The sequence below is a fragment of the Dendrobates tinctorius genome, unplaced genomic scaffold, assembly GCF_039654945.1.
Source record: "Dendrobates tinctorius isolate UK_male_01 unplaced genomic scaffold, ASM3965494v1 ptg000086l, whole genome shotgun sequence".
Classification (NCBI taxonomy): domain Eukaryota; kingdom Metazoa; phylum Chordata; class Amphibia; order Anura; family Dendrobatidae; genus Dendrobates; species Dendrobates tinctorius.
In genome coordinates this window covers 57,733,047-57,757,021 of record NW_027361754.1, presented here as the reverse complement: position 1 = coordinate 57,757,021, position 23,975 = coordinate 57,733,047, and the positions used below count along the sequence as shown (strand labels likewise).

Here is a 23,975-nt window from a genome sequence, read left to right as displayed (position 1 = left end):
GAGGTTAAATATCTGGCGCGAACGGTATCTGATCATTCGCCTGTTTCAGTCATGCTTGGGGGGGGGGGGGCGGGAACGGGAGGAGCGATAGACCTCTCTGGCGCCTCAACCCGTTTTGGCTGCAGCTAATCGATAAGAATAACGGCTTTATCCCTGAGTTGCAGGAATATCTTAGTCTTAATAGAGGCTCGACTTCTAGTGGGATCGTATGGGAGGCCTTAAAGGCGTACTTAAGGGGAATGTACATACAAGAGATTTCTAAAATAAAGACTGCCTCCAGGGCAAAATCACAACTTGTATTCAAGGAACTGGAAGATGCGGAAAGGGCCCTTGCAACTCAGAGCACACCTGCCACTCGGAAGCGGTTGGGGGAGGCGCAGTCAAAGGTGACTAAACAGACATTAGAGGCAGCGGCGCAAAAACGGCTGTTTCAATCTACTCAATATTTTGAGAGTGGGGAAAGTGTGGGGCATTTGCTTTCTGTCGTGACATCGGCACAGAGAGGGTCTGCGACTATAGCGGGTCTTCAGGATGTGAATGGGCGACTACTCACTGACGCACCGGGGATATTAAAAATTCTGGAGACTTTTTATGCTGACTTATATTCCTCACATGCTAGGGCCCCGACAGAGGATGTTGTTGCCTTTTTGGAGGCTGCCAGTCTCCCAAGGCTGACTCCTGAGGACAGACACTTCCTAGATAGACCTCTAAGTCTGGATGAGTTGGAGGAAGCTCTTGGAACCATGTCCAACGGTAAGACACCCGGGGTAGATGGGTTGCCAGCTGAGGTGTTCAAACGGTATAGAACGGTGTTGCTCCCTGCTCTACTGACAGTGTTTAATGATAGTTTGGAACGCGGTGTTCTCCCACCGTCTATGCGAGAAGCTGTCATTGCCGTGCTGTTGAAGAAGGATAAAGATCCAACTCTGCCCGCGTCGTATAGGCCCATCTCCCTGTTGACGCTAGACATTAAACTTTTAGCGAAGGTCCTGGCCATTCGACTCTCAAAGGTAGTAGCTGTGTTAATACACCCCGATCAGACGGGGTTTATGCCCAACAAATCGACGGCTATAAATATTAGGAGATTATATCTGAATATGCAGGTGAGGGCTGATAATGCCGGGAGGAGAGTGGTTCTGTCCCTAGACGCCGCTAAGGCATTTGATAGTGTGGAGTGGGACTATTTATGGGCGACGCTTCACCGTATGGGCTTTGGCCTGGGTTTTATTGGCTGGGTCAAGCTCTTGTACTCGGAGCCGAGTGCTCGGCTGAGGTCTAATGGTCGGTTGTCTGACCCTTTTTCACTTCATAGAGGAACAAGGCAGGGATGCCCTTTATCCCCGCTGCTGTTTGCTCTCGCGGTGGAGCCGTTGGCCTCGAGGATAAGATCGGACGCTGGCATAGAGGGGTTCCGGTATGGGGAGCATGAGGAGAAGGTAGCATTATATGCGGATGACCTGTTGTTATTTTTAGCGGACGCGGACAGATCATTACAAAACACGATGACACTTCTTGGGGCGTTTGGGGAGGTCTCGGGTCTGGTTATTAACTGGGAGAAGTCTGCGCTCCTCCCACTGGACTCAAGCTACTGTAGTGTGGTAGGTGTGCCGGTTGCAACGTCCCTCCAATATTTGGGCATCAGAATATCCAATAAGCTGACAGACTATGAGAGCCTAAATCTTGTTCCGCTGTTGGACAGGATCAAACAGAAGGTTAAGGCCTGGGCAAAGTTACACCTCTCTGTTGTGGGAAGAGTGAATCTGCTGAAGATGGTCGTTATGCTGCAACTCTTATATGTCCTCCACAACTCCCCTGTCTGGCTTCCCCAGAACAGGTTTCATTAAATTAATATGATTTTTAGAGAGCTCATCTGGCTGAAACAAGGCGCGAGAATTAAACTTGAACACTTGCAAAAACCTAAGGAAGAGGGGGGACTTGCGTTGCCCAACCCATGGCTTTATTTTCTGTCTTCCCAGTGCCAGCATGTAGCGGGAGGAATGGAGGGTGAGTTGGTGGATCTGTTGGGAGGTCGGAAGATCCTTCAATTCCTAGTGGGGCGGGGATCACTGGTGTCGAGTCTGGAGTCGGGTAGATTTCGATCCCTTGCACTCAGGTTCCCTACGGTGCTTCTAATGGTTAGGGTATGGGACAAGCTGAGGCAGCTGAGAGGAATACGCGGTCTTACAAAGTACTCCCCCATATGGGACAATCAGCATTTGCCATGCATGAAAACGCTCAGAGGCTTTGCTCACTGGAGGCGGATTGGCGTATGGTGGGTGTCGCAGCTGGTGGAGGGAGGGGTCTTTAAAACTTTTGAGCAATTGGGACGGGAATTTCCCCTCCAACGCTCTATGTTTTATCAATATTTGCAGCTGTGTCATGCGTATATGGTACAGAGCAAAAAAGTTGACCTAACCGTGCACCACGACATCATTGTCCATAGGCTTGGTATGCATGGGTCCACCAAGGGACTGATTTCGATGGTGTATGGTGGCTTACTTGGCCAGGTCCTGTCAAGGCATCCTATTGGTGCACTGACAAAGTGGGAACAACAGCTGGGTACAATATCAGCGGAACAGTGGGACTCGATTCTACAGATGATTCCCAGATTATCTCTTAATGAGCCTGGACGCCTGTCTCAGCTATATATCCTCTATAGGACATACAGGTCTCCCGAATGGTTGTTCAGTAGAGGGTTGCGGTTGGATTCGAGGTGCCCCAAGTGCACGATGGATAATGCGGACATTTTACATATGATGTGGACATGCTCTTGCCTGCAAATATTCTGGATCGTGGTCCTTGGCTTTATACACTTGGTCACGGGACAGGATATTCCCAGGGACCCTACGGTTTGTGTTCTGGGTTATGTCGATGAGGTGGGAGGGGATCAATACCTTAAAATTGCTGTGGCCAGAATGTTATTTGTGGCCCGAAAGCTGATAGCTTATCACTGGATTTCTGCCAAAATCCCCTCAAGAAAAGAATACATTAATAGGTTGAACCAAATATTATATAGGGAAAAATTTGTGTACCTCAGGAGGGGTGTGCCGCATATTTTTGGGAAAATTTTAGAGGGATGGTTGAGGGTTCCCGGCCTGGCTGCCTCGAATCTCCTAGATTAATGGGTGGGCCCTGGAGGTGGTCTCCTGTCGGTTGCTAATCGTCATTTCTCCTATGATATGGTCGTGTGATGGAATTGGGTTTATTCGATATGCACCAGTTCATATGCCATTGGACAAAGGGAGGGGGGTGTTATGGGGGAAGGGAATGTTTGATAACATGTTGTAAGTTGTACATGCCTGTCATTTCTAAAACTTTTATTAAAAACTATCTGATTGAAAAAAAATAACTCACTTCTTTCCCTCTCTGACCACAACATTCTCTCCTTCACGCTCACAATTCCTCGCCCACACCAGCACACGCCTACCTTCCACACATTCAGAAATCTACATGCCATTAACCCTCATACACTTTCAGACTCCCTACACTCATCACAGTCCCCAAACTCCTCTTTTCTCCTTCGTCTCATTGGGGGACACAGATACTGTGGGTGTATGCTTCTGCCGCTAGGAGGCTGACACTAAGTGAAAAAAAGAGGTTAGCTCCTCCTCCACAGTATACACCCTCGCCCCTATTGCGGGCGTAAATCAGTTTTTGCTTAGTGTCTGATGGAGGCACACGCAGTCTGGGTCTCTCCAGACTATTTTTTTTTTTTTATATTTTCTCACTATGAAGAGGAGACAGGGGCGACGGACCCTATTGAAAGGGTCCGATCTCCCCAAAACATCAACGGGCGAGCACGCGCGAGTATCGCCTCCGCGTATCCTTTCCCGCACCGAGGGACATCTCTGGGACTTTTCCCCAGACATCTATTTTTATTTTTTAAGAAGATATGACATGGGCAACGCATCCTATTGAAAGGATCCGATTTCCCCAAACCAGCAACGGGCGACCACGTGCGAGTGTCCCTCCACGTTTCCTCTCCCGCGACGTGGGACATTATGCCAGACTTAGCCCTGTCCACCCCTAGGTAGTGAAACAGGGCTAAGTCTGTGCGCCCCCACTGCTCCACCAACGCATGACGGCGGTGCTGCATGGCGGCGGACGGTCCCTCTCCTCACCCCCTGAAGGGGTTAGACGGAGCTAGGGTGCCTGCACCGTCCGAAGATGGATTACCTCATGGCAAGGAGGTATGGTTGGGCTGGGAGGGCCCCTGGGCAGCAAGTGGCTCCAGGCTAGCGCCGGCTTAGGGAAGAGAAGCAGGTCGGCACAATCCGTATGCCCCAGCAACTCAGGGCTGGAGCCGCAGAGTTACCATAGGGCTGTGATCAGCAGCCATCTCCCTTCCTCCCCGCTTCCTCTCTCCTTCCTCCCTCCCTCCTTCCTCCCTCCCATACCTGTAGCCAGGGTGCGTGGAGGCCCCGCGCGGGGCATAATGGTTTTTGCCAAGGAGATTCCCCAGCTGGGGAAGGAGGGCGCCTCAGGGTGGTACCGGGGGAGCGCCAGGATAGCGCGCCCATGCTCGGGCGGGCGGGCAGTGTCAAATTTAGCCCGCGGCTTCGGCCTAGGCCGCGGGGGGGAAGGCCCGCCCCCCTGCGTGACGTCAGATCCAGCGCCGCCCCCAGGTCCGGGGCGGGCGCTGGATTAAATCGAGGCCCCGGCTTTGGTGCTTAAGAACAGGGTAGGCCGCGATCAGGAGAGAATCTCAGCCTACCCAGAGAGGAAGGAACAGCAGGATCAGGAGCGCGGGGAGACAGCAGGAGCCGGGTAAGTGCAACCCCGTCCCGGAGCCACACTAGGGCAAGTTATCCTCCTTCTCCTCATTCCCCCTTATGCCTTAAAGGAAAAAAAAAAAAAAAGAGAGAAAATTGGCCTTTTTTCTGCAGTATGTCTGGGAAAGAGAAAAAGCACACGTTCCTTTATACCGCATGCGTTTCCTGTGGGTTTGTGTTCACGCAAGTGCAGACTATTAAGTTATGTGAAGCCTGTAGTTCCGAACGCGCTCAGGAGCCCTCCCCTGCGACCGCGACCAATGTGTCAAATCCCCCGGAGTGGGCCCGATCACTGTCACAGTACATGGCGTCGCTTGTGAGAGCAATAGAATCCCTTCAAGCCCCAGATAGGGGCAGGGACAGTGTCTCGCCGCCTTTAGAGGGAACGCCTCCGGCCTGCAGGGGCCGCCCTCACTCCAGGCAGACCCGGGGGAAATGAATCCACACGGTGTCGCCCAGTCCATCCGGTGCCTTCGGCATCCGTAAGACCTGCTTCTCGCTCCCCGTCACCAGTGGTTGATAGCGACCAGATCTCAGATTGCGACTCAGACGAGCCCATTGACCTGGACACTCCAGAGTCACGTGAAACAGTGGACAGCCTCATAGAAGCCATCAATCAGACCCTGGGGTTTGAGGCTGATACCGCAGCGGCTACGGGGCATAAAGTGGCATGTAAACGAGTGAAGTGGCCGCACAGAATTTTTTCCTCTCACCCTGAGTTTGAGGACATAGTGCAGCGGCACAGAGAACATCCAAAACGGCATTTTTCTGGGGTTAAAGGGCACTTGAAACGCGTTATCCGTTTGCTCCGGACCTCCGTAAACAAGGGATGAAATCCCCAATAGTGGATCCTCCGGTTTCACGCCTGGCCACTAAGACCCTGTTATCTGTCCCTAGGGTTTCCTCGATTAAAGATCCCACGGACTGCCTTATTGAGAGCCTAGCTCGTTCAGTATATGAGGCGTCAGGGTCTGCACTCGCTCCCTCGTTCGCAGCAACTTGGGTAGCCAAGGCTATGATATCATAGTCAGAAACATTAAACAAGGTCGCACAGGAGCAGGATCTACCTGCAGAGATCTCGGAGGTCATATGTCAGATGACGATAGCCGGAGATTATGTATTGAATGCGTCTTTGGATGCGGCCAATTGTTCAGCACTTGCTGCCACTAATGCAATCTCTATCTGAAGAGCCCTATGGTTGAGGACATGGCAGGCTGATTCTACTTCCAAGAAGTCCTTGACTTCCCTGCCTTATCAGTGCGACCGCCTATTTTTGGATCAACTTATCTCCGACTCCACAGGAGGAAAGAGCGGGTTTCTCCCTCAACAGAAGGTTAAATCGTTTTTTCGTCACACGGTTCAGGCACGTTTTCGAGCCTTTCGCAGTGCGCCCGGCCATTCTAGGCCGGGCGTGATGGCATTGGTCAGGTGGCGGCCGCTAAGTAGCCTGGTCCGGGACCCAAATAGGAGACCGGTCCGGGGTCATGCGTTAAAAGACTCCGGGTGGACTACAGGGCCCAATTCTGCCACCTCAGGCCGCCCCAATCAGGATAGGGAGCGGCAGGTCATATAGAGCCAACCCATTGGGGAGAATGCTTGCTCAACAGGCCAGATCGAGGGGACCCAGATCCTAAGGATCATCGACCAAATGACTCGAGGTCTTTACTAGACGACACAGCAAAGTGGGCGGCCACCTACTCTGTTTTCACCACGTCTGAGCCAATGTCGCTCACGACGCATGGGTAAAAGAATTGGTGTCCTCAGGTTACAAAATAGAATTTGTCAGATACCCTCTAAGATGGTTTTTTCTTTCCCGGCTTCCCAGGGTGGATACCCAGTTAAGGGCTCTATTGGGAACCATCAAGTCGCTCCTGCACAACGGAGTCACTGTTCCAGTGCCGGAACACGGAAAAGCTCAGGGGTTTTATTCCAACCCTTTTGCGGTTCCCAAAAAGGATGGGTCTGTCAGGCCTGTTTTTGGACCTAAAGCTTCTGAACAAATTCATCAGGATCAGACATTTCCGGATGGAGTCTCCGTTCAGTCATAGCGGTCATGGAGCAGTGAGAATACTTGGCCTCAATTGACAGCCAGGACGCATTTCTGCATATTCCCAGAGTGTTCACAAAAGTTATGGCAATTGTCAAGGCCACACTGCATTCTCGGGGCATAGTCGTCTTGCCTTATCTGGACGACCTCTTGGTCAAGGGCCCGTTAATACGGGCCTGTGAAGAAGGTGTCAGCATCACGCTAGATACTCTTGCCGCTTCGATGGTTGGTCAATGCAAAGAAATCATCCCTTGTGCCAGCTCAGAGGATCTCCTTCCTAGGAATGATCTTCGACACTTGCTGAAGGTTGATAATTCTCCCTCAGGAAAGGGCGCTAGTCTCCGGCAGGGAGTCCGGACACTACGCCAACCAGTCCCTCACACCATCCGATCCGCGATAAGGATCCTAGGGAAAATGGTGGCAGCAATCGAAGCGATACCTTTCGTCCAGTTCCATCCTTCACCCCCTGCAGCACGTCTCGTGTCAGCCTGGGACAAGAATCCTTTCACGCTCGATCGGCGGTGCAAACTGTCCTCAAGTCCAGCAGTCGCTTGGATGGTGGATAACCAGTTCCTCTCTGGCCTAGGGGAAACCTTTCCCCCCATGTCATGGGCTGATAATGACAATCGACGTCAGTCTCCTCGGTTGGGGAGTGGTGTTTCGCCACCACACAACCCAGAAACGGTGGTCGCCACAGGGGGCACGCCTCCCGATCAACTTATTGGGGATACGAGCAATTCGGCTGGCTCTGCAGAAGTTTCGTCACTTTCTAGCAGGCCGCCCCGTCCGGATTCCATTGGACATTGCCACGGCGGTGGTTTACATAATTTGTCAGGGGGGCACCCGCAGCAGAACAACCATGCACGAGGTGGAGCACGTTCTTCAGTGGGCCGAAGCAAACTACTCGGTGATTTCGGCTGTCCACATCCCAGGCGTGGAAAATTGGGCGGCAGACTTCCTCAGCCGCCAGGGTCTTGCATCCAGAGTGTGGTCTCTACATCCCGAAGTTCTTCAACAGATTTGTCAACTGTGGGGGAGCTCCGGATGTGGACCTGATGGCTTCCAGAGTGAATGCCAAGGTGCCCACATATGTCGCTCGGGCCAGGGACCCGCAGGCATTCGGGTGGACGCATTGGTTCTGCCATGGAACCAGTTTCGCCTCCCATATTTATTTCCCCCACTGCCACTACTCCCGAGAGTCAGCGAAGGGATCAAGACGGAAGAGGGGCCGGCGATTCTGCTGGCCCCCGTCGAGCGTGGTACGCAGATCTAAGGCGGCTGCTCGCCGATGTTCCTGGGAGCCTGCTAGAGCGTCCAGATCTACCGTCTCAAGGGCTAATCTGCCACCCGAACTCAGGGACCCTGTGTGTGACGGCAGGGCCGTTGAATCTTGGATTCTAACCCAGGCAGGGTTCGGGAGCAAGGTGGTCGCTACAACGATTAGCGCCCGGAGGCCTGCTTCAGCATGAATTTACCACCAGACCTGGAAGGTGTTCTTTGCTTGATGTCGAGGCCGCGGTGTTTCTCGGCTAAGATTCTCGATCTCCAGCATCTTGGTTTTTCTCCAGTCGGGCTCAAAGAGCCCGGATAGCTCAGTCGGTAGAGCATTAGACCCGGGCTTTGCCCCAGGTTTCCGCAGGAGACAAATGTCAGCCTTATCCATCCTGTTCCAGTGCAGGGTTGCTATCAATTTGCAGGTGAAAACTTTTCATCCGGGGAGTGTCCCACTTGATACCTCCCTATATGGCGCCGATGGACGCCTGGGTTCTTAACATAGTCCTAAGTGTTCTGCAGGAAGCTCCTTTGGAACCGCTTCAGGATATCGCTTTGAGGTACCTTTCCTGGAAGGTTGTTCCCTTAGTGGCCATCACTTCCATCAGGCGGGTTTCAGAGCTGGCGGCTCTATCCTGCGGAGCTCCGTTCCTCACTTTCCATAGGTATAAGGTGGTCCTCAGACCAGCCCCTCCTTTTCTGCCGAAGGTCGTGTCCTCTTTTTCACATCAATGAAGATGTTGTTTTGCCTTCATTTTGTCCAGCACCGTGTGGAAGAAGGCTCTTCACACGTTAGACCTGGTAAGAGCCCTCCGGAGGTACGTGTCGCGGATGGCACCCTTTTCTCAGACGGACACGCTGTTCGTGCTCCCTGAAGAACGCAGGAAGGGACTCGCTGCCTCAAAGATGACCATAGCAAGATGGATTCGTTTGACTATTCAGGAGTCCTACTGCATTAGAGGCACGCCAATTCCAGCAGGGATCAGAGCGCACTCTACTCGGGCAGTGGGCGTCTCTTGGTCGCTTCGGCATCAGGCTTCGACGGAACAGGTTTGCAAGGCAGCAACCTGGTCCAGCCTGCACACATTTGCCAAACATAATATCCATGCTCAGGCCTCGGCGGATGCAAGCCAGGGTAGAAGGATTCTCCAAGCAACTGTGGCGCTCCTTTAAACAGGAGGTGCATGTAGCTTGGATCGGTGAGTCAACTTCCCACCCAGGGACTGCTTTAGTACGTCCCACAGTATCTGTGTCCCCCAATGAGACGAAGGAGAAACATAGATTTTTGTGAGTACTCACCGTAAAATCCTTTTCTCCGAGACGCTCATTGGGGGACACAGCACCCACCCTATTAGCCAGTTGGCTCTTGTTTAAATGAATATGTGTTTACTTAATTGATATAAGGGTGGTGTTTTCCTTTGGATATGTTGTACCTGTATTAAGGCTGATTTGTTGTCCTCCTACTGCTTTGGCACCAAACTGATTTCCGCCCGTAATAGGGGCGAGGGTGTATACTGTGGAGGAGGAGCTAACCTCTTTTTTTCACTTAGTGTGAGCCTCCTAGCAGCAGAAGCATACACCCACAGTATCTGTGTCCCCCAATGAGCGTCTCAGAGAAAAGGATTTTACGGTGAGTACTCACAAAAATCCATGTTTTCCTGTCATGATCTGACTGTACACCACTACAATGACACTCTCAGAAGCACCCTTGACCAAGTAGCTCCCGTCACCCTCACAACCTCCAAGCACAGAGTAAAACAGCCCTTGCTCACATCGCAAACTCTATTTCTCCAGCGATGTTCTAGGAGTGCTGAACACTTATGGAGGAAAACTCGCACACCAGAAGACTTTATCCACTTCAAATTTATGTTAAAAGCCTATAACTCTGCCATTCACATCGCCAAACAGACCTACTTCCTCACCCTGATCTCCTCACTTCAACAACCCCAAGAAACTTTTTGACACCTTTCATTTCCTCCTCAGGCCAAAAGCACAAGCCCCTATCACAGACATTTCTGCTGATGACCTGGCCTCCTACTTTGTAGAGAAAATAGATAATATCCATCAGGAAATCCTCTCCCAGCCACCAAGTGCAGTGACTGCCATCCCTCCCTGCATTTCCCCTGGCTCACTCTCCTCATTTGATCCAATCACAAAAGAAGAAGTCTCCAAGCTCCTCTCATCTTCTCATCTGACTACATACACTGCTGTCCCCATTCCTTCACATCTCCTCCTCACCGGACAGCACGGTGGCTGAGTGGATCGCAATGAAGCCTTGCAGGACTGCAATCCTGGGTTCGAATCCCACCAAGGACAACATCTGCAAGGAGTTTGTATGTTCTCCCCGTGTTTGCGTGGGTTTCCTCCGGGTACTCCGGTTTCCTCCCACATTCCAAAGACATACTGTTAGGTAATTTAGATTGTGAGCCCCATCGGGGACAGTGATGATAATGTGCGCAAACTGTAAAGAGCTGCGGAATATGTTAGCGCTATATAAAAATAAAGATTATTATATTATCTCCTATAGTCTCTTTCTCCAGTCATCATAGCTCACCTAACTACAGTCTTTAATCTCTCCCTCCCACCATCTACTAACCTCCCTAAATCTGACATTTCCCTCTCCATGGGTGGCACCATAATTACACGCCGGCAGTAGGTGCGCTGTCTGGTTGTTATGTTTGACACCAATCTGTCCTTCACCTCCCATAAACAATCTCTTGCCCGCTCCTGCCGCTTACACTTAAAGAACTTCTCTAGAATCTGCCCTTTTCTCACCATAGAAACAACAAAAACGCTCTCTGTTGCCTTGATTCTCTCCTGCCTGGACTACTGTAACGCTCTATTAATTGGCCTCCCCGTTACTCGACTTACCCCTCTCCAGTCCATCCTTAATGCAGCAGCCAGGGTCGTCCATCTGGCTAATCGGTACTCAGACGTGTCCGCTCTTCGCCAGTCATTACACTGACTGCCATTCACTACAGGATCCAATTCAAAGTACTTGTTCTCACCCAAAAAGCTCTCCACAATGTGGCACCCCCTACATCTCCTCCATTTCTGTCTATCAGCCTAGCCGGTCACTGCGCTCTACAAACGACTTTCGACTTACCTCTGCACTAATCCGTACCTCCCACTCCTGACTCCAAGACTTCTCCAGTGCTGCACCAATCCTCTGGTATGCTCTACTCCAAGAAATTAGGACCATCCAACTTGCACAGTTTTAGACTCTCCCTCAAAATACATTTGTTCAGAGCGGCCTATCACGTTCCCTAATCAAAGTCATTTTATGTGTGTGTGTAGCCCATTCACTATCTCTATCCCCCACTCCCTCAAGATGGCTGGACCATCATTGTAAATACACACCTCTACTTTGTATCTCCCCCACCTCATTGTAGATTGTAAGCTCTCACGATCAGGGTCGTTTTATTTTGCTTTAATTATTGTATTGTTAACATTGTTACTTATGACTGTTGTGTTTGAAACTGTTAAACTGCAAAGCGCTGTGGAATATGTTGGCGCTATATACAGTGGGGCAAAAAAGATCTCAACCCTATAGAAAACCTTTGGAGGGAGTTGAAAGTCCGTGTTGCCAACGAAAAGCCAAAAACATCACTGCTCTAGATGAGATCTGCATGGAGGAATGGGCCAACATACCAACAACAGTGTGTGGCAACCTTGTGAAGACTTACAGAAAACGTTTGACCTCTGTCATTGCCAACAAAGGATATATCACAAAGTATTGAGATGAAATTTTGTTTCTGACCAAATACTTATTTTCCACCATAATATGCAAATAAAATGAAAAAAAAACAGACAATGTGATTTTCTGGATTTTTTTTTCTCAGTTTGTCTCCCATAGTTGAGGTCTACCTATGATGTAAATTACAGACGCCTCTCATCTTTTTAAGTGGTGGAACTTGCACTATTGCTGACTGACTAAATACTTTTTTGCCCCACTGTAAATAACGATTAATATTATTATCAAGTTAGTGGGACTTAGATTTTAGATTTTTTTAAAGATGTTGACCAGGATTTTAAACATGGCTGCTTTCAAAACAGCACCATACCCGTCCACAAGATTTGTGATTTAGTAGATATGTGCCATTACCCCAATTAACTCAATCTAACACAAGAATATCTGTAGACTAACACCTATTTATAAAACTGTTTCATCTTTTTTTTAACCACTTCCTAGGAGTATCCATGAGTGACCAAGGACTGTATTCTTGTAACCTGCATCATCACTACTGTCATCTTGATGAAAATGTCAGGGTTCAACTAAATATCACTAAGTCAGGTAAGGTAGACTAGGGTCGGACTGATCCACCAGGTTCTTATGCGTTTAGAAATTATCATATACTGTTTCAGATACTAAAGCTTTCCATATACATCTTGATTACTGCAGAATTGACCAATGATTTCACATATATGGGGCCTCCTGACCCCCAATGATAATTGTCTCCTGCTATGATACTCATACTTCTACAAGGATATAATGTCCAATGTATGACATTTCTTCTTCCAGAACGTAAGGTGAGGATGTACTGGGATGGAGAAAAGGCCGTTGTTATTGCTTTGCTTGGAACCGATGTTGTTCTTCCTTGTGAGAACTGGAACCACATATGGACTGATCGATTTCGTGAAGAAGATCAGCAAGTGGTCCATTGGGATCGTCAAGCCCCAGGAATCCCTCACGACCGAGCAGACCGTCTAATTGACATGTATGCTTCAGGAGAGAGGAGGTCTTATGGTCCCCTTTTTATCAGGAGAAAAATGAATGTGACGGATATGGCTTTTGCTTATGGTGATTTCTCACTTCTCATATCAGACTTGACAAAAGGAGATGAAGGGACTTATTCATGTCATCTGCACCATCACTACTGTGGGATCCATGAACGAAGGATTTTTCACTTAACTGTCTATGATGCACCAAAAGAGCCTCCAAAAGAAGAAGAATCAAAGAGCCCTAGCTTAGGTTCAGCACCTGCTATAGGTAATGTCCAAAATAGTGCAAATGGCTGAATACACAGATTTTGATTGGACCAGTCAACTGGGATTCCCAACTATCCTTTGACAGTAAATGTCAGTGAAATGAAGAATCGGGCATGTTGGCTTTCAGCAAACCCAATCTTTCATTCCTTGGTGTGAATAAGCCATAAAAATATCTAAAATTTGGGGTGAAGCTGAGAGAAAGGATGGCATGACATGGGTGCTATGGATTCTGGATGCCAGGGGAGGTGGTTTGCCTACAAGCTACTTTGATTTGGTCAGTGTATTTAATTGAAGGGTCTAGGGAAGCAATCTGGATGATGGAAAGTGTCTAGCTTGGACTAGATACCAATACTGCAGGTAATGTAGAGTCCCCATGAATAAGCACTTCCACGACGACTACGGCAAAGGCTTAGGGGGCAAAAGAAAGGGGTCTCTCAATGCAAAATCTGGTGCTCAGCCCCATACATAAATACCTAGATTAATGCTCTATACGGTGTATATATAACAGTATTTACTAAAGTGCGAAACGCGTTTAGATCTCCCTTCTTTCATGTTGATTTTAGTAGTCTAATTCTCTTATCCCCAGATAACACCGTCATCCGGGAAAATAAAGTGATCAATGTAATAATTCCAGAAAACAGACTTCACTTCTTCCAGCAACTCGGATACATCCTGGCAACTCTTCTACTGTTCCTACTCCTGCTCACAGCTGTGATTCTCATCACCCGCAAGCATCGTAGGAAAGGTAAGTGTGACTCACAAGATGTGACACGTAGCACATAGGACAAGAAACCTCAAGGGGACAAGTGACTGCAGGTGTTAATATCTATGATGGAATAGATGTACAATACCTTTCTGTATCCTCTTAAAAAGATCATTTGCATTTTAACAAAGTCCAAATATTGAGAAGGGTATACATATTTTAGGGGGGTGGGTGGGTGATCAATACTGTTGAAAGGTGAAAATTGTGCCAAATTTTTCAGTGCAATAGAAGGGTTTGTCCCATCTGAGACACTTTTGTAATAAGGATTCCAGATGGGACAACTTTAATGCTTAACAGTTTCCAAAAAGTAAATATTTGTTTCCATTTCTTTCTAGGTTATGGATATAATTTGAATAAGTCTCAAGGGTACGTACACGATTTATTCACTTGATTAAAGGAACTTTTTAAAATCTTCATACTTTAAAGAGGATTATATGAGATTAGGAAAATTAGTCTACTTTTTGTAACATTCAACACCCCTCTTCACTGTTGGTTGGTCATGTATTGCCACTCAGCTTTAAGCTGGCCATACACATAAGACTTATTTTGGCCAAACGCGGAAATATTAATGTGTTCAGCCTACAGTCTAATGTGTATGGAGGCACCGGCCAAATGATGGTACGGAGAGATATTGATCACACATGTCCGATTTCTGACTGCCAATCTCATTGTTCTCCCAGAGATAATTCGGCAGCCGACATGTCAGTAGGTGACTATCTTATAACACAGGAGCACTGGGCCCAACGACCGCTCCTGTGTATGGGAGAGTCAACTGAGATGGCTGTCAGCCGAACGATATTTTCGTCAAAAGCCATCTAATGTGTATGGCTGGCTTTAAAGGGAACCTGACAGCTGGTACCAGTTGCCTGATCTTGGAACTGCACTATTTTGGCCATATATGTTAAACTCTGAAACCCTGTGGTGTTTCAGAGAAAAACATAATATAATAATCAAGGGGAACATGTTAAACAGGAGACTAGTCGGACAGGCAGATCCCTGGTGGCTTCACCCCACTCGCTGCCTTTGAGTGATGGACCTATCACTCCAGGGCAGCGGGCGGGGAGGAGCCACCTAGGACTCTAGACAAGCCCTGTGTCTACTCACCAAAACTCAACTGCCTCATAATAGAAGCTGTTGAGTTTGGATCAAGAGATTCATGGTTGGTCCAGATATTTCGGGTCATACACGGACCGTGAATGTTAGACATGTGAAACTCATATAGGATTGACCTTTTACACCAGATGCAATCCCTAGATAGGAGCAACTCTGTTTCAGGGAGTAGGAGGTTACTTTCTCATCTTTTGCAACCTCGTTAAAAAATTATGATTATCCAGGATGAGTGATCCTGATTTTTCTATTTATTTATAGGAAAGATATCAATATGAAGGAAATATGTCTGAGACCTCCTGACCTTATTGAATACCCGAGAGAAGATGTTCGATTCGGTAAATATAAAAATTTAAAAAAAAACAGTAAAAATAAAAAAATAAAAAAACGAAAGAAAAAATATTGAAAGGTGTTACAATTTTTTTCCTCCTAAATTAAAAAAGCACTCCTCCTCTCATCAAAGTTTTTATCCTCTTACTGTATTGCATTTGCAATCATCATATTATATAACACTGTGTACTTACAATTGCTCCTTTTGCCTTTCTACCCAGCTAATTCGCCTTTTTTTCCATTAGGTCTATGATATCACGTGATTACATATAGTAAAGTGTTGCAGAATATGTTAGCACTATATAAATTGAAATCATTATTATAAACTGACTAGCTGAATCTTCCTATGTAGAACAAGGAGGTCAATTTTCTCTGCACAAATCATGATTCATCACTGCAAAAGTCCATGACAGGGAAAGGAGGGAGCAGCTTGGTCAGGATTTGAAGAGGGGAATGATATACCGTAAGCAGGATAAAGAGACTTCCTGTTTCTACATAGATCAAAGAAAAGAGCAGAATTATCTGGGTAGAAAGGCAAAATGAGCAATTGTAAGTGCACAGTGCGATATAATATGATGATTGCAAAATATTAAGAGGATAAAAATTTTGAAGGGAGAAGGAGGGCTTTTTTAATGTATTTGGGAAAAGAAAAATATTTTGCATTTCTTTAAACATTTTGCACCATTTGGCTTTTACAGGCTTTCTGTACATTTAATTTTGATGTGGTTTGTGGTCATACATAAGCTGAGAGAAGCTCAGTAAAAAAACAGAGTTATAAATTCCCCGTCACACCATCAGATCTAGCTCACTGATGGCTTCTTAGTAAACTTATTCTGCAGCCAGAGATAGACAGCACAGAGGCTATAGAAGCAAACAATGCAAACATTTTTATGATAATCAGTTGCAAAAATGATTTTTTTTACTCCTTTAACTATTAAGAACATACATGAAACAACTCTTTACCCACTGGCTGAAACACATACAGTGGGGAAAAAAAGTATTTAGTCAGCCACCAATTGTGCAAGTTCTCCCACTTGAAAAGATAAGCGAGGCCTGTAATTAACATCATAGGTAGGCCACAACTATGAGAGTCAAAATGAGAAAACAAATCCAGAAAATCACCTTGTCTGATTTGGCAAGATTTATTTTTCAAATTATGGTGGAAAATAAGTATTTGGTCACCTAAATACATACAAGATTTCTGTCTCTCACAGACCTGTAACTTCTTCTTTAAGAGGCTCCTCTGTCTTCCACTCATTACCTGTAGTAATGGCACCTGTTTGAACTTGTTATCAGTATAAAAGACACCTGTCCACAATCTCAGTCACACTCCAAACTCCACTATGGTGAAGACCAAAGAGGCGTCGAAGGACACCAGAAACAAAATTGTATCCCTGGACCAGGCTGGCAGGACTGAATCTGCAATAGACAAGCAGCTTGGTGTGATGAAATCAACTGTGGGAGCAATAATAAGAAAATGTAAGCCATACAAGACCACTGATAATCTCCCTCGATCTGGGGCTCCATGCAAGATCTCACCTCATGGGGTCAAAATGATCACAAGAATGGTGAGCAAAAATCCCAGAACCACACAGGGGGGGACCTGGTGAATGACCTGCATAGAGCTGGGACCACCGTAACAAAGGCTACCATAAGTAACACACTACGCCGCCAGGGACTCAGATCCTGCAGTGCCAGACGTTTCCCCCTGCTTAAGCCAGTACATATCTGGGCCCATCTGAAGTTTGCTAGAGAACATTTGGATTATCCAGAAGAGTATTGGGAGAATGTAATATGGTCTGATGAAACCAAAGTAGAACTGTTTGGTAGAAACAAAACTCGTTGTGTTTGGAGGAGACAGAATGCTGAGTTGCGTCCAAAGAACACCATACCTACTGTGAAGCATGGGGGTGGCAACATCATGCTTTGGGGCTGTTTCTCTGCAAAGGAACCAGGATGACTGATCTGTGTACATGAAAGAATGAATTGGGCCATGTATCGTGAGATTTTGAGTGCAAACCTGCTTCCATCAGCAAGGGCATTGGAGAAGAAACATGGATGGGTCTTTCAGCATGATAATGATCCTAAGTACACCGCCAGAGCAACAAAGGAGTGGATTCATAAGAAGCATATGAAGGTCTTGGAGTGGCCTAGCCAGTCTCCAGATCTCAACCCCATAGAAAACCTTTGGAGGGATTTGAAAATCCGTGTTACCCAGCGACAGGCCCAAAACATCACTGCTCTGGAGGAGATCTCCATGGAGGAATGGGCCAACATACAGTGTGTGCCAACCTTGTGAAGACTTACAGAAAACGTTTGACCTCTGTCATTGCCAACAAAGGATATATAACAAAATATTGAGATGAACTTTTGTTAATGACGAAATATTTATTTTCCACCATAATTTGAAAAATAAATCTTGCAAATCAGACAAGGTGATTTTCTGGATTTGTTTTCTCATTTTCACTCTCATAGTTGTGGTCTACCTATGATGTCAATTACAGGCCTCTCTCATCTTTTTAAGTGGGAGATCTTGCACAATTGGTGGCTGACTAAATACTTTCTTTCCCCACTGTATGAAATCTTATGCAAGGTCCATACCATATACCATAGTTCACGCCTGTGCAGGTCCTACACTATCAGCAAACAAGAGTATACGGAATTAACCCAAAGATAATAAAAAAAGAGATTGAATCAAATCTTAGATAATTAGGGGGACAATGGCATTAGCCAACACTAGAAAGAAGCCTCATTTTAATTTTTTGCCCTGCACCACCCCTCCATCAAATTTGATTTTATAAAGAAACATAAATGTTACTATATTCCTAGAGTTTTTGTATGCTCTTAAAGATACTCGGGTCCCCATGGAGCACTGATAACGGGGGACAATGCTGATTTAATGATGCCGCAATTACGCTTCCATCTGCTGAACAGCGCATAGCCACAAGGATGCCAGTGTGCAGAATGTGGGGTAGAGTGAAATGTATCTACAAAAACATTTTACATTATTTGTATCACGTTTTGTGGTTTGGAATTTATTCAGAGAAATTTTTTTTCTTTCTATCCAGATTACAAAAATAACATTCTAAAGGAGCGTGCATCCTTGGAAAGAACCTTCACACCGAAGAACATTGACTTAGACCTTGGTAAGTGAGATCATGCGGTTATTTTCTCATACCGCTAATTGACTGATTCTTATAGCAGAGCTACAGACATTTCAGAGTATACGCACTTCCAACAGCAAGTGGGAAAGATAGTTACAGGAGACTTGTACCAACCATATTCTCAGAGCGGACACACTGGACAAAAAAGAGAAATCTGGCTAGGGATCAGTGAAAATTATAGGGCTTGGGCTCCGAAATGTGCATCCAAGATTAAGGTAGAGGTCTGTGGTCTTTTCAAAGCAAAGCTGATTTCGGCTAATGATAACACAATGCAACAAAATCAATGGTTTGGTATCTTACAACTGCAGCAAAATTGATTTTGGGACTTGATTTGCAATTTTACTCTATCATTTTAAAGCTATATTTTTCTAAGAGTGGTTATGAGATTTGTAAAAAGAAAAAAAAAGTTATTCTTTGTTTCCAATGAAGCTAAGCTGCAAAACCAAACCTGGCGCTTTTAGCTAAACCTCTACAACCCCTTTAAAAGGAGGTTAAGAAATCAATTTCTTTTAAATATATTTTGTATAGTAGTTTAGAATATAGCCCTTTAAATAGTGGTGAATCGCCTTCGAAGGAGTTTTTACAGTAACAGCATTTGAAAGATCTCTTTACAGTAACAGTGAAGAAAATGTATAAGCTAATATGTTAACCGTAAGGCATGTTTTTCGAAATCTTCAGTATAATAATTATTCATTTTTTCTCGACAGAACTTCGCAAAGAATATTGTAAATAGGACATTTTCGATGCTACTGGCTGGCCCAGAAGCTTCACCTTCCTTTTAGGATGAGGGCCTTAAAGCTTCCTCTTGTGTCTTCATTCAAGCTGTCTATGTACTTTTGCCTGCGTCTTCTTTGTGCGCTACTGTATATTCAGATCACTGTTCCAAGTGGCGGCGGCATTTTCTTAAAGACACTGACGACAAATGACGTTTATGACATTGTCCTGCGCCATTTTTTTTTCTATCTGTGGTAATTTCCAAAAGATGGATTTCAAGCAAATGACTACATTTCTAGGTAGAATAATGTAGTAATGGATTGCTGCAATCGCTTCTTGTAGAGATGCCTTATATAAGCAACAGGTGACGCCATGGGGACAAATTTGCCGGATTTTGAAGGTTTCTGTCCCGCTCTCCTCTCTTCATATTTAGAATCCTGAACCTAGTAGAAGTGACGTTGACTTGTAGGTAACAATAGTAGGTGAAGTCAATTGCACCATGTCATAAAGTTGTGAAAAATACTATGGATAAAGAAGGCGAAAAGTGAAATATGTGCCACCACTATGGGCCCATCAGTACGGCTTGTACACAGTGTATCATGTAAGGCTTTGTTCACATTACCATTTCCATTTTCATGACCCGTTTTGGAGTATAAAAATGAAAATAAAACATTCACTTACAGAATCACTCCATTCAAAAGATTTTCAGGATCCTGGTTTAACGCTAGTAGTCCATTGCCACCGGACTAGAGCCCTGTGAACACCATCCAACCTGCCAGCATCCCCGACGCCTCTTCTGATTTGTAGACATAGTACAACGTCATGCGTGCGTCACACTGCATTGATGACATCGTGCCGCACCTACTAATCCGAATAAATGCTGGGGATACCGGAAAGTAAGAGGACTGCCAACATAACCACTGTACCAGGAGAGCCAATCTATTTGCTTTACTCTAGTTTTTTTGTTTCCTAAAAAGTCATTAGTTTGCCTCCTTTCTATCTACTATCCAGTTTATAGAAAGACTAAAAAAATGTAGTCTGCACAACTTTTTTGTCCAAAAAAAGGATAGCAGACTAATCCATTTTATTCAACATTAAAGTCCTTGGAAAATGGATCATAACAGCCAGTCATCCATTTTTAGCACTGCACATGCCCACAAGACAAGAGATGTTCGAAGACACCTGTAATAAAAACGGGTAAGTTCAAAATAGAACAAAAATGGATGCAAACGGATACAAAACTGAGGTCAAAGTTTACTTTTTTAAAAGGGAATCTGTCAGTAGGATCAACCTTCCTGAGCTGTCTATATGGACATGTAGATCATAGGCAGCTGAATAAAATGATATCTTGATATCTAAAAGCCAATGTCGTTTTCCAGAAAAATTCATGTTTTTCTTAATATGTAAATTAGCTGTTAAGATCTATGGGCCGATAATAGATCTCCCCGAGAATATGCATCCAGAGATTTTTATAAATGAAAGAAGGCGTTACCAGTGTGAGGCATGTACTGTAGTTTCGGAGAGCAGACTGTCAGTCATTACATGTCTCACACTGGTAATGCCTACTTTCATTTAATATAAGAAAATTCTCCATGAGATCTATGTCCGGCACATAGGTCTTAGCAGCTCATTTACGTATAAGAAAAACATACATTTCTCTGGAATAAGACATCAGATCGCAAATATCAGACATAATTTTATTCAACTTCCTATGACCTACATGCCCATAGAGATGGCGTACGAAGGTTGATCCTACTGACAGATTCCCTGTTTAAAAACAAAAACTTTAGATTTAGTTTTGGTGCCAATTGTATTTGCTTTTCTTTTTTTTAATGTCCTGTATAGTTTGTATTGGGTTTATTACATACAGATCCCCAAAATGGTCATGTGAACAGAGCCTTAGGCGAGACTTCGCACCTCCTATCCTCTACTTATGTAGCTGAGAAGATACCGAGCACACATCGGCGTGGCTTCAATCAGTATTAGAAAGTTTTGTAGTAAAGTTATGGTAGCGAGTTGATGGTAGATAACTATCTCTTTATATATAATACTTGGAAACCATTGACCTGAGTTCTAATAGATGGGAACGCTAGATGGCCTAGCCACAACTCAATTTTAGGTGATTGATAGACTAGACAGATTTTTTTTTATCCCTTTTTCAAAATATATTAACTTTTAACAAAGGAGTTTATCTAACCAATAAAAGAAATAATGAGAAATTACAGATAAAAGGCAGCATAAATCACTTAGCCATCACAAAGGGACATCCAGATCGAGCCATCTCATTGGAAAGTCATTGGCCATGTATGTGTTAGATTTTGTATTGTTCTTTCTGCATTTACATAAGCCTAAATTTGCATTTTAGGGTAAGGTCTAAGGGGTATCTTTTCTCCTTGTGGAGATTGACATACTGGCTCGGGCATGCCAATGTAAAGAGGCTTCTGGGAAATATAATATATCAATTGCCTCTTCAGAGAAGAAGAGGACTTGAACTCTATACCTATTGGAAACAACAATCCTACAAGTCACTATTGACCCTTCAAGAGACTTGCAATATGGCTTAGGATAAAAGCCAACTCAGAATCTCAATTTGCAGACACGGTGTTTTGAGAACTGATTTGGCTATGTGAGAGGCTCTGGACTGAGGTCTACAGTAAAGCATAACCTTTCTCCTGGAGAGTGACATACCGACCCTGGATTGCTGCTTCCAACAGGTGTCACTGTAGAGTTCAAGTCCTCTTCCTTTCTGATGAGGCGAATAAGCCTCCTTACATTGGCATGCCAAGGCCGATGTGTCTCTCACCACAAGGAGAAACGTTACCGCTTTAATCCTCAGTCCAGAGCTTCTCACCTAGCCAAATCAGATCTCATACTCTGCACTGATGAGGGGAATTACCCGAAACACTTTGTCTGCAAATTGAGGGTCTGATTTGGCTTTTAAGTCATATTGCAAGACTCGTTAAAGAGTCGTTAGTGAATTGTTGAATAGCTGCTTACAACAGATAACACTATAGAGTTCAAGTCCTCTTCCTCTATAAAGAGGCAATTTGTATTCTAGGGTAAGAACTGATACTTAGGGAACAGGGTTGACCTCCCATGAGATGGAGCGTACCTCCTGATGGCAGAAACCACCCATCTATGATTTCACATTAAACTCGTCCTCTGATCCTTTATTGTTTGTAGATCCATTGATTACTTAGCTTTTGACTTGTCTTATAGACCCAAATGCTAAAAACTCACAAAAAAAAAAACAAAAAACAGCTGTCTATACGGTTTCTCACATGTTATTTCCTCCAACCAGCATGGTTCTGGTTTACGTTATACAGCTAAAGATAATTTTTATGCGCCGCTGGTTTGGTGACAAGATTGTAATAATACAATGTATTCTTGCCACTTCTGGGTTATACATTGGACTTAAAGGTGGAGGTTTTAGATCTTTTTTTTCCCCCAAGTACACATTTTTATTATATCATTATCAATATAAAAAAACATTAACAGAAAAACAACCAAATACCATTTTAATGTAAAATATATGAACAATTGCATTTGTGGATTCATATTAAAGACTGTAGTATGGACGTGTGCTTGATCAAAAATAAACTTTGTAGGTAGAAGAAGTTTTAAAGGTTTTCTGCTTCAGATATTGCTCTGCCATAGATCATTTCAGTGGTGCAAGAGAGAGGTCCAATAGAGCTCGTGCACACCACCAAATTTCTTTTATGAGTGCTGACCTGTCCGAACTTTTCCTCTGACCGTGTAATCAGTGGAAAAAAAACGGAGGCATGAACGATTTCAGATCAAAATCAGTAATGCAAGTCTGGGTCCGTGAAACAAATTGGACTGATTTTCAAGGACTGACAAAATGAAGAAGCATTCCTGAGATCCACTACACTTCCCTCACGTGGTTCCCCATCCAGCCTTCTCTGTTTGGAAGGGATTAAAGCACACTCCTCAGTGCCTAGTTCGGGCTGTAGGCCCTGGATGTTACAGGAATTTCCACAGGAAATTTGGTACGATCTCATGCTGCCAGAACAATATGTACTCCTCTTGCCTCCAGCCAACTGCAGCTTGAACCTGAACTTCAAAAGAACCTCACACTAAAACTGTCTCTCATTATTTCAACTAACTAAACCTGGAAATGCTTCCCCTTTTTACTTGACCTCCTTTGCATCACATGCTGGGCGGGTCCAAAACATTTAACAGTATCCTAACTATACCTATATCTTACAAACTAATAGGTCCACTACTGCTTATCTTAATCTATCTGTAACCACTCTGGATCCTAAAGTTCCTATCTATCACTACCTAAATACTAAGCTATATCCTATACTGTCCCTACCTCTGAGCTTAGTATACCAGAGCTACCTTAGGCGTTACCTTACAGTACCCACAGAACAGCATCAGTACTTGTAACGGTCACGACTGCAGCCGCAGACGAGGCCCAGCAGGCGCCTCCAAGCCGATGGCGAGCGGCGGGCATCCCCCGGGGACGCAATATGGACCCTCTATACCACAGAGGGGGACCTGGGCCTACCCGAACTAGGGAAGGGCAGCGACCGGGATTCTGTGGCAGCTGAGCATGTGGACAAAGAAGACACGTAGGACTAGATAACACCGCACAACTTCAGGTATAAATAAAGTAAAGTTTACTTAAAGTAAAGTCACAGTACATAGACAAAACAGGGCTAAACCAGGTTCCCGAGTCCACAACTCCCAGAAGGGTACCACCCAGTGGACCCCAAGACACCATCGGATCACCGAGGCACTCATAAGCGGGACATCGGGACACACGAGGTCATCAGGACATCGGTACACGA

At 45.3% G+C, this 23,975-nt stretch overlaps 1 protein-coding gene and 1 long non-coding RNA gene across 7 annotated transcripts in view; one reads left to right on the top strand and one right to left on the bottom strand.

The window, feature by feature from the left end:
• The window catches only part of MXRA8 (matrix remodeling associated 8), a 160,680-nt gene extending 137,905 nt beyond the window's left edge, over nt 1–22,775 (top strand). For all 6 annotated transcript variants that reach the window (XM_073585447.1, XM_073585443.1, XM_073585444.1 and 3 more), the window contains 7 exons: nt 12,284–12,385; nt 12,614–13,081; nt 13,667–13,825; nt 14,179–14,209; nt 15,212–15,288; nt 18,349–18,426; nt 19,152–22,775. In XM_073585447.1, coding sequence (XP_073441548.1) covers nt 12,284–12,385; nt 12,614–13,081; nt 13,667–13,825; nt 14,179–14,209; nt 15,212–15,288; nt 18,349–18,426; nt 19,152–19,177 — 941 coding nt within the window. In that variant the 3' untranslated portion in view covers nt 19,178–22,775. The remainder of the gene's footprint in view (nt 1–12,283; nt 12,386–12,613; nt 13,082–13,666; nt 13,826–14,178; nt 14,210–15,211; nt 15,289–18,348; nt 18,427–19,151) is intronic.
• The window catches only part of LOC141097919 (uncharacterized), an 85,101-nt gene that overhangs the window by 17,666 nt on the left and 43,460 nt on the right, over nt 1–23,975 (bottom strand). The gene's annotated exons all lie outside the window — the stretch shown is intronic.